This window comes from Urtica dioica, chromosome 7 (genome assembly GCF_054948205.1).
Source record: "Urtica dioica subsp. dioica isolate 48M chromosome 7, U.dioica_male_clone48M_v1_H2, whole genome shotgun sequence".
In the NCBI taxonomy this organism is placed as follows: Eukaryota; Viridiplantae; Streptophyta; class Magnoliopsida; order Rosales; family Urticaceae; genus Urtica; species Urtica dioica.
In genome coordinates, this window is record NC_142762.1 from 33850179 (window position 1) to 33861900 (window position 11722).

The 11722-nt window shown below is 33.0% G+C and overlaps 2 protein-coding genes across 2 annotated transcripts; both read right to left on the reverse strand.

Annotated features, from left to right (window-relative positions):
• Window positions 1-245: 245 nt before the first annotated feature.
• Window positions 246-1114, reverse strand: LOC149390954 (uncharacterized). Its single transcript, XM_089620819.1, has 2 exons — window positions 388-1114; window positions 246-280 (listed from the first exon to the last, which is right to left on the reverse strand). The coding sequence occupies exons 1-2, from the start codon at window positions 1064-1066 to the stop codon at window positions 246-248; spliced, it is 714 nt and encodes a 237-aa protein (XP_089476945.1). The 5' UTR covers window positions 1067-1114.
• A 1715-nt stretch (window positions 1115-2829) lies between these two features.
• LOC149390955 (calmodulin-binding protein-like protein) lies at window positions 2830-11508 on the reverse strand. The gene is made up of 5 exons (XM_089619902.1): window positions 11270-11508; window positions 6377-6651; window positions 5305-6191; window positions 4509-4839; window positions 2830-3340 (listed from the first exon to the last, which is right to left on the reverse strand). The coding sequence occupies exons 2-5, from the start codon at window positions 6622-6624 to the stop codon at window positions 2830-2832; spliced, it is 1977 nt and encodes a 658-aa protein (XP_089476028.1). The 5' UTR covers window positions 6625-6651; window positions 11270-11508.
• Window positions 11509-11722: the final 214 nt, after the last annotated feature.

Sequence of the window (11722 nt, forward strand, 5' to 3'; positions counted from 1 at the left end):
GACCACCAGACAGTGTACCATAACCAACAATTTCGGATTTATTTAATAATGTAAAACCATTATCCGAAAAGTTAAAGCCAAAACCAAGAGGTACAAGTCTTGAAACTGAAATTAAATTCCTTGAAAAACTAGGAACATAAACGGTCTTTTCTAAATGCAAAATAAAGCCACTACTTAACACCAAATCGCAAGAACCGACAGCCTCCACATGCGAGCTCATCCTACCTCCTGAAAGGATGTAGTGCTCACTTCCCACTGGCTTCCGCAGGTTTTGCATACCCTGCAAGGTATTTGAAACATGGATTGTAGAACCAGAGTCAATCCACCAAGTATTATGACCAACATCAGTTAGATTTGATTCATAACATACAAACGAAAGTTGAATACCTTTCTTGTCAAGCCAATTTTTGAACTTAGAGCATTCTTTCTTCATGTGTCCTTTCTTCTTGCAAAAGAAACACTTTGACTCTTTCTTTATGTCCAGTTTGACAGGGATCTTGCCTTTGTCTTTGGCATGATCTTTCTTCTTCCTTTCAGAGAAAGTCAGATTCACTTTCTCACCCACTTCCATAGCCAGCCTATGTTCTTCTTGAACACACATGGTCATAAGTTCATTAATTGACCATTTATCTTTATGTGTGTTATAAGAAATCTTAAATGGGCCATATTGATGGGGCAGAGTGCACAGAATGAAGTGAACCAGAAAGGTTTCAGACATTTCAACTTCCAACGTCTTTAATTGGGCCGCAATATCCCTCATGCGCATGATATAATCACGCATACCTCCTACTCCAGTGAGCTTCATGGATGAGAACTGCATGATAAGAGTACTTGCCAAAGCCTTATCTGAAGTGACAAATTGATCGTCTATTGCTTTCATTAAGAGACGAACTTTGTCATATTGCTCAATTGAACCCCTAATCCCAGCAGATACTTTGGTCTTTATGAACATAACGCAGAGGCGATTAGATCGCTCCCACTTTTCATAAAGATCAACCTGATCTGGGGTACTGTCCTCAGTAATTGAGGGAGGTTCAGGCTTCCTTATGGCATAGTCAATATCCATCCATCCTAGTTGAAGGAGAACTCTTTCTTTCCAGACCTTAAAATTGTCCCCTTTGAGTTCAGGAACATCACATTTAACATCAGAGTAACCTACAGTTTGACTAGCTGCAATTTACAGAAATTAAACATGCTTATTAAAATATGTTTTGAAGAAAATAAGTATATCATGATTTACCAATGCAAAACATGTTTTACTCAATGAATCTAGAGACATAAAACTTGCCTGTGGGCTAAAGTTCTAATTCAGTTAGATTCACACAATTATGATAAAACTGTCAAACTATGTTCCTTTTCCTAATACCTGTGGGTTAATTAGGAAATATAATTTGATATTTTATCCTAATTAATCATACAAATATTACAAAATTCATGTGGGTAAATTCCATAATATAGCATATGATTAACCACAACTATTGTCTCATGTGATCTTAATTCTAAATATACAATCTTAATTAACTAAAGATGCTGTGGCTATTCTTTAATTAATTTAAGATCATATAGATCACTTAACCTAGTAAACATTTTAAGGTTGTAAACAATATAATAACATTCATTTATTTTACCGTCTAAAGAATTGTAATGCTAAATGATATATGTAAAACAATAACAGTAATACATATATGCTTTATGAAAAGTTGGCATAAATAAACAATTCGGCATGCATGCAATTCATAAAGTGCACACACAATTAATATCGATTTAAAGCAATAACGTATTACTAAAGCCCAAAGGTTTCTAGAAGGCCCAATAAGAGTTAACACATGCTTACACAGTATAATATGACAACGACCCAAAATTAAATTTCATTTTATGTCATCTTCTCCATTTAAAAACACAGCTCTCCAGCCATGGCCAGAAAAGAGAAGGAAAAAAAAAATTATATAGCAGATACTAATTCCTTAAAAGTTCTGGAAAAACACGCAATGAATCGAAAAAGCATTATCAATATCAAAGGTGGCTCTATAATCCATAGCAAAAACAGGATATTCAACCGTATGAACAACACCACATTTTCCAGATAAATGAAATCAGAAAAACAGGCAACCAAAACAGGCTATTGTGAATATATAGATGCTCTGAATAAATAACTAAACTATTTCAAATAATATAACCAACGTATATGATTATATGTACGTGTTTGAAAAATACAGAATTTGAGCATAAAACAGAGCATGGACAAAAACGCAAGGCAGAGGCATAAACGTTGCTCTGATACCAAATGTTAGAAACTCAAACGTGATTTAAACATTTATCCTAGTTATTTAAACCACAAAAGCGGAAGCGAAAGATAAATGTTACCTCCAGCCATTGCAAAAGGAGAAAACCACACTCAAGCTTCAGGGAGCGTGTTTAGGACAAGTATTTCGGTTTTCTATGCCTTGGCTCTCCAAACTTGATGGTGCTGTGTTTCTAAATAGAGGAGAAGGCTTAGTGACCCAAAATACTGAAGACGTTCAATTTATAGGAATTTTTCCCATCACAAAATCCCTTGAATCGTGGCTGTAGATGGACGTAAATTTATTGCTGATTCACTCAAATATTCGTGGATATTAATCAACAATATATGGACCATATATAGATTGATTTCCCGTGATTTACTTAATCAAGAATCAAGGTTTGACTTATGCAAATCGGAGCACTTATTGCTCGAAAATCAGAGATCAAAACGGAAAGAAATCAACAGTTATACACACACATAGCAAAGAATTGAAAGAACTACACCAAATGATTATATGGTGATAGAAAGAAAAGAGTCAGAGAGAATCACTTATTATTGGCGGCTGTTTCGTAGTCAATGACAGTCTCGAAAGCACCAACCAAAGCCTTGACTTTGCTCTTCCTCTTCTCCAACAGCTTGCACGCTGTCTCTTCGATCACATCATTATACGCAACCTGAGCCTCTTTCTTACCATTCTTCTTATTCTCCGACGATGATGATAAACTTCCTGATACTCCTTTTTTACCCTCTTCTTCACTTTTCTTCCCAAACTCACCACCTAATTCCTTGTCCTTCTTAGCTTCTTCCACATCACCACCACCATCATCAACAACGACACTTATATCAACAACACGTTCATTATCTTCTGCCGCTAATGACTCTTTGCTTCCATTGGTGTCGCTCTGATTATCAATTCCAAAATTAGTATTAACAAAAGAGGTCATGTAAATTGTTTTACGAGGAAAGTAACAATCGAATATTCTGTCAAAAAGTGGCTTTATCTTCACCCCAAAGTCTAAGCTTGTGTGATACTCTTCTGATTCAGCTACTAATATCCTGTCAGAATTAGATATCTATCCATAAATCTAAAAAGGAAAGCCGTTGGACATGGGAAAATGAAAAAGAAATAAAGTTGGAGTATTCAAAGTAAGAGGATGCCGTTTTGATCCAAATCAACTGCTCAGTTTCATAAATTCTTTCTTTTATACGTATTTTCAAATTTCATAACTAATTTAAAACACGAGTTATTTTTTGTATTTCACTCATATTTTCAAAACATTTCACTAGTAGTTTTTTTTCGAACAGAAATACTTTTATGTTTCAGAAATTTAGTTAATAATTATTGAAATTTGATCATGACTAATTGAAAGCTGATCAATAATTATTGAAATCTGGTTAACTATTATTAAAATCTAGTTAATTGTTATTAGAATTTGTGAAGTGTTATTGAAATCTGGTTAAAAGTTATTAGAATATGATCTATAGTTTTTGAGATATGGTTTTCAATTATTGAAATCTAATTACATGTTATTAAAATCTGATTAACTGTTATTGCAATCTGGTTAACTGTTATTAAAAATAATTATTTATGAAAATTCAAAAATTTAGCTGCTAATATTGAAAAACATTTACGAAAAACGATTACTATATACTATTTTCACTTCTTAATCCTCGTACACCTCTTGAATTATGTTATTAAAATTCGTTGGACTTGTAGGAACTTGTACGGAAGCGACCGATTGTTGTTATCGTAGTTCACGTGAGTCACACACCCCAAATACGATCATTAATCAAATCACTACATTGACCAGAACAACCTTTTCTTTTTGTCATCAATACCAGACAAGAACTTAGTCACCAAGTAAATTAAAAACTTAACTTCGCATATCATACATTACACACAACCAAAACCAAAGCCAAAACATAAAAAATAAAAAAAAACACTCTCTCCTTATCATCAATCACAGCTGAAGAAACTGACTAGTGGCACCAGAACGCGCTTTCGTATGCTCTCACGCAACCCAATTTATTCATTCCGGCACTTGCTTGCGGGACAATTCTCATCTCTTCGCCTATATAAAGAAGCTATCGTCTTCTCTCTCAGAAAAAAAAAAAAAAATCTCAGTTTTCAAAACAAACAAACACAGAAAAGAAACTCTAGCAAAACAAGAAACGAACAGACAAAAGAGAAGATCGAAAATGGAGGGTTTCTTGTCGGTCTCACGCCGGTTCAGGACGGCCATAACGAAGAAGCTCAAGCTCATAGTTCACGTTCTTAACCCCCAAAACGTGTGCGATTCGATGCTCAGGACTAACAGCTTCAATGGTGGTCCACGTGGCCTCTGTGGCTTCTTCAACGTTGATGAGAGCAGTGACGAGAGCTTTGGCAAGAGCAAGAAGAAGAGCCTTCACAGGACAACGAGCTGTATCTACGAATACGGTGGCAAAGACTTCGACGTTGATTACGACGATGTTGATCAGAGGGCCGAGATTTACATCCGCAATGTTCGGTCCCGGCTGTTGATCGAAAGACAGGTATCTTTGAGGCTTCGATACTGTGAAAATAATTAGTATTGGTGTTAATTTGTTTTGGTTTTTATTCATTCTTTGATTGTTTATTAGTGTTGCAACGAGTTAAGTATTTATTTTTTTGTTTTCTGTGAGAGTATTGTAATTGATATGATCTCCATTTTTGTAGCAAAATAGAGCTGCGTGCGTGTATTTATGTACAAACACAATGCTCTATATAGTCCTTATAAATTCATGTAATGTGACGTAAACTTTTTTTGTTTTATGTGACATATATTCTATGATGAAAAAAAAAAAACCAAAAAAATAATTGTAATTGAATTGAGAGGACAAACTAACCAACTACATCAACAAATCATAAAATGTCATTCTTGTTGGAAGAGGTCAAAGAAATGATGTTTCTAGTCGTTATACACACACATAGCAAAGAATTGAAAGAACTGCACCAAATGATTATTATGGTGATAGAAAGAAAAAAGTCAGAGAGAATCACTTATTATTGGCGGCTGTTTCGTAGTCAATGACAGTCTCGAAAGCACCAACCAAAGCCTTGACTTTGTTCTTCCTCTTCTCCAACAGCTTGCTCGCTGTCTCTTCGATCACATCATTATACGCAACCTGAGCTTCTTTCTTCCCATTCTTCTTATTCTCCGACGATGACGACAAACTTCCTGATACTCCCTTTTTACCCTCTTCTTCACTCTTCTTCCCAAACTCACCCCCTAATTCCTTGTCCTTCTTAGCTTCTTCCACATCACCACCACCATCATCAACAACGACACTTATATCGACAACCCGTTCATTATCTTCTGCCGCTGATGACTCTTTGTTTCCATTGGTGTCGCTCTGATTATCGATTCCAAAATTACCATCAGTGCCATCATTGTTGATCTCCAGATGATGATCCTCCTCACTGACTGCCTTCTCATCTTCTTTGAGAGATTCCTCGGCGACGCTAATGGCGTCTTCGCTTCCAACGATACTAACAGTCTCTTTACCATTTTCATCACCATGATCACGACTCTCTTGATCTTCTGGCTTGTTGTCATGATGGCAATCCTCTTCAACCCCAACGTCATTCTTTTCACCGTGATCAGACTTCACTACTACTACAAGCTCCTCCGAAACCGTGGTGATATCATCGTGTCGGTCTTCTTCTTTGGCTTTAACGGACACTTGTTCATCATCGCCTTCCTTTCTGACGAAAGCCTCTCCGGAGCCCTTTTTCGGGGTCTTGGCGTAGAGCGGCCTCGGGGTGGGGCCCACGGGGCCGCGCTGGGTCCTCGAGAAGGACGAGGAGCGGGTCGGCTGCTGCTGGGCCAGCCTCTCGAAAACGGGCTTTGTCTGGGCCCGGGGTGCCTTGTTGTCGAAGGATCTCCTGCGAACACGGACGAAGCCAGAAATTTAGATTAGTGGGGGCTAATATGCAAAAAAAAAAAGTTCATGGGCTAATTTATAAAAAATTTAGCATAAAAAAAATGTAAAAATTTATGAAAAATGAGCAAAAAAAATGAAGAAAAAAAAAAAAAAGCCCCGCGGGACTGGCTGTGGCTTTGTCCTTGCCTGCGGATGAGGGTCGGCTTTGGGCCTGGGCTTGGGTTCGAGTCGTGGAGAGAGCTTTTGGTGTGTTTAAGGTAATTTGGGAGTGGTTTATCTGATGATGATGATGGCTTGAGAGTGGAAGAGCTTGTTGTTGTTGTTATTGGCTTGGCTTTTGGTTTTAAATTTGAAGTTGTTGTTGTTGTTGAAACTTTTTCCCTCCTTCCAGCAATGTTGCTACTACCAGCACTATCTTTAGATTTTGTTGCCATGATTTTATGTTTCTCAAGGTTCAGAATCTGCATAAAGGAAAAAAAAAATGAGGTAACACATAAGTGATATGAAATATGAACGGGACCATAATCATTTTTTTTTTAATAATTACTCTAATCATTCAAAAAATTTACTGTAGTAATTTTAATTGTTAGTTCTAATATAGCAAACCAAATGTTTCTAAGTATATAATTAATAATAAAAAAAAAACATTATGTTTTACACGAAAGAATAAGTGCGCTTTAATGTGAAATAAAAATTAAGCTCAAAGAAAATGTTAACAAAAGTGCTAGTAAATTTCAACGCTGCAGATATATATATATATATATATATATATATATATATATATATATATATATATATATAATTAAAGGATTATAGATTTTAGAGTGTTAAGGTTATAACCACATTTTAGACTTTAGAGGAACCTGCAAAGGAGCGGATTAATTAGATTAATAAAGGATTTGGACACCTAAGTTGTTTTAGTTTTGAGTCGCAAAGGAGGAAAACAAGAATTAAGATATCACGGCCTTCTCAAAAAAAGAATTAAGATATCACGGCCTTGTTTTTCTAGTCAAATTCTCATGGGCTCGAACTGAATTTTTAAAGCCCAAAGAATATGCCAAACCCTTTCCAGGGAAATCACGCACGGACTCTTTTTCTTTGTTTCTCAGAAATGAATTACTCAAGGGACTAAGATTTCAGTAACTCTTTGTTTTGACTTTCGCAGTCCTATTTGTTTTGATAGCTTATGTTTTTTTTTTTTCTTTTTTTTTTTTTTTTTTACTTTCTCTTGTGAAACTAATCGGACCACTATAGTCAAAACCGAAATTCAAGAGTTGTTCATAATTTATGGGTTATAACTTAAGTGCACCACTAAGAGTTATAAATGGAAAGCTTAATCATTGACATATTCGGTGTGGTTGACCGAATGGCAAAAATAATGGCCCTCCAAAAATTGCAAAACAAGACTCGAATTCCAATACCTTCGTCAAACTATTTCAATCATACAATTCTGAAGAAAAAGAGGACTAAATCAACCCATTTTTGGTGGAATCACGACATGTACAGAAACTGACCAGCTTTTTTCAGCAATATAAAGTTAAGAAAAATTCCTAAAAAAAAAATTCAGATGCAAAGTACTTATTGATTGACTAGTTGAATAAACGCGCGATGCGCGAGTCAGCAAAATTTTTATTGTTTTCTTAAAAAAAGTGGGAAATAAAAATAAAGAAAATAAAATAAGTTGAAGACTTTTAATTTTATTAAATTAAATCTAGAAAAATCGTTGTCAATGATGTTTTAAAAATAAAATAAAAAAGTAGAAAAAACCTCTTTTATGATTCAAAAAATTTTAAAATACTGCATGTTTTCCTGTCTGTAAAAATACTGCAAGTTTTTAAAATACTGCATGTTTTCCCACGTGACGGAACCAGAATGAAAGTTGAAGAGGCATTGCCTCTTATTACTATGTTATGGATAAATAAAAAAGATATAAAAAATATATTGATGAGAGAGGGAAAAAATATTAAAGGCGGAGGGAAAAAATAAAGGATAATGTATGTTATCGATATAATATAATATTAGCAATTATGATTATAATATACATAAAAAAATTATACAAAATATATTGATGAAAGAGATAGAAAAAAAATATAAATAAAAAAATATACAAAATATATTGATGAGATGGGAAAAAAAATTTAAAAGTCGAGAAAAAAATAATAAAGACCGGGGGAAAGAAAAGAAAAAAATATATAAAAAAAAGTTAAAAAAAGAAAAAGAAAAAGAGGGAGGAAATAAATTAATATACATAAAAAAAAATTATACAAAATATATTGATGAGAGAGGGGAAAAAAATTAAGGGTCGGAAAAAAAAATGATAATATATGTTATTGATATACTATAATATAGTATTAGTAATTATAATTATAATATACATAAAAAAACTATACAAAATATATTGATGTTTGGAAGGGAAAAAAATCAAAATTGGAAAGAAAAAAAAAATCAAAATCGGAAGTAAAAAAAAAAAAAAATCAAAATCAGAAGGAAAAAATGGCTTCCACGTGTCGCTGCCCAGCGGCACCAAGATTCAAGTTGAAATAAAAAATATATACAAAATATATTGATGAGAGCGGGAAAAAAAATCAAATGTCGGAAAAAAAATGATAATATATGTTATTGATATAGTATAATATAGTATCAGTAATTATGATTATAATACACATAAAAAAAAATCCAAAAAAAAATCAAAAAATTATAAATGATAATAATGTTAATGGATGTTTGGAAGGAAAAAAAAAAAAAAAAAAAAAAAAAAAAAAAAAAAATCGGAAAGCAGAAGGCAAAAAAAAAAAAAAAAAAAAAAAAAAAAAAACTTTAAAGAAATGAGAATGGATTAACCAGGTTGCGCCACGTGTCGCCGATTGGAGGCGCCATGTGGCGGAACCTGGTTAAAAGCATTCTCTCTTCTAATATGTAAATGGATTATAGGACAGGACAAATTGGGCAGTGTAGATCTACAAAGAAGGTTTATTTGACAATACCATGGGAAGTGAAGATTTTGACACCAAAAAGTAGACACTTCTCTACGCCCAAAAAAAAAATGTGATTAGAAATTTTTAAGTTCTAATTGTATTACGTCATACCAAAGTTTTGAGTATGCTATACAATAAATAAACAAACACATTAGGAAGATAAAGAAACACTTGTAATGCTTAGAAACAGAAATAAATTGTATATACTTTTCTAAACCCCCTAATCACTATCACTGCAGACTTTGTAGTGTGCCATGAACTTGGATTCTCTATATTAATAATGGTAAATTTGATTTGGTAGGTGAAGTTATTTAATGAAAATGATGATGTAAAAGTGGACACCTACACATACATTCACTCACATACTTAAACCTTGAAAAATTGTCGTATGAAATTGAAGCACTCAAAAACTAAAACTAGCTATATGAAACTTGAGACTTGGAGAAATCCTCTCTTTCTTATCATCTGAGATCCTTACGTTAATTTTCAAAAACTTGAATAAAACAAGTAAAAAAAAATATTAAAACATTATTAAACTAGACTGAAACAAAGATGTCAATTCCATCCCATATGTAAATGGTACTACGACAAAAAAAATCAAAACCATTTTCAAAAAGTGACCATTTCGAGATCAGTACCAAGAAAACAAAAATGGAGCCCGTAGGTCCCATATGACAAGATTTATGTTGAACTCTATGAGCTTAAGATAACAATTAAGTTTTTTTAATCACCAACTAGTTTCCATTAAAATAGAGGATTGGAAACCTCGATTAGCCAAGAAACAATAATTTAGGGATAATATTATAATTCAAACATAGACATAATGGCCCCCCAAAAAGTATACTCTTTCATTATAAAATAGGAGAACAAAATTATTGATAAGGTTTGTGAAGTTAGTCACATGAATTTTTATGGTATTGTTTATCCAAATGATAATTCTCTCTATAACACACTTACTACACACAAACACGTCACCAATCTTAAACTCTTGCTTTAATTAAGTTTGAAAAGGGAGAATGATGTTTACCATCTGAACAATGTACGGTTGAGATGGTATTAATGAGTGGGTGGACTTATATGGGCCCCAGGCCCACTCATTCACATTAGTGGGCCACATGTTTTTTAATGTTGTGTTAATTCTTTATTGGGATTATGCCCCCAACATTCTTTTTTATTCGGATTTTCGACCCCACTCATAATAACTTATAAGTTATTAGTCTACGAATTTTCATCATCATTATTATTATTATTATCATAATTATAATTATAGAGATGTGTACTACTAAGTACTAACACACTATTTAAAACCAAAAAAAAATATTTAAAGTTTTTATTTACTACCATTCCAACACTAAATTGTTTTCTATTTTTATCATTGATTTTATTATATTTAAGTTTGCGACTCTAGCTGTTACATATTAAACATTTATTTTCTAATTTTTATTTGATCTCACAAAAACTAATCCATGAAAGGGTAAAAAAAATACCCATATGTAAAAATACTCTATATGAAATTTGTAAAGTACTCATAGGTACATCTTAAAAGTTTTAGGGTTTAACTAGACCTGGACTATTCTAAAATAAATAACTTTGGGTAAGGTCTGAATTTTTATATCATATTAAAAGTAGGGTATAATTTTGTTAGACTTTACCCATACACCACCCATGGTCGTCGGTAATTCTTTTTTTGTCCCACTTTAAGATACTGTTTGAAGAAGTAATTCATGGCGTATAAGAAAATTTAGGGAAATAAGTAGATTTGAGATCATGCAATTCTTGAATATGTTCAAAGATATAATCATATATTCATATGTATATATACCGACATAAATATCACGAGAATAACTTTCACTATCAATCCAAGAAAAAGAAACGTAAAAATAACAATTTTCATATTGGAACATTCATATCTCACATTTCTATGCATGTACACATTCAATCTTCTTACACAACAAAATAAAGCAACGGTGAGAGAGATATACGGCTAAAGCAATGGAGAGTATATATGTAGAAGCATTATATACATATATATATATATATGCAAAATGATTTTTGCATATTTTAGAAGATTTGTAGAGATTGAGATACACAAAGAGTAACGTACCTTATTAGTTGATCATCAAACCCCAAAGAAAAGAGACCATGGAAGAGTAAAAAAGAAAATTTAAGAGAAAGAGAAAGAAGGAAAGAAAGGTGGGAGAATAATACGTATAAGTATATGTATATATGAATGGCAAAAAACAGATTGATGGAATGATTGGAAGAGAAAGAACCTAGGCTCATTCGAGGATTTTTTGGTAAATTAATATAAATAAATAAACAAGAGAGAAAGAGATGGATATTATTATAGGTTGCGAGATTTATGGTCACAACTCAAACATAGTAGTGGAGGCCATGAAATGAAGAACCAACCAAATTTAGGAAGAATAATAAATAGTGTTATTATTAATACAAAGATAGAAGAAAAAAAAAAGATTACGACAATAACGACCCGAAATACCCAAAGTTTGTTGATCAACTTAGAAGGTAGAATAAAACAAACCGAGGCATTTGGAGA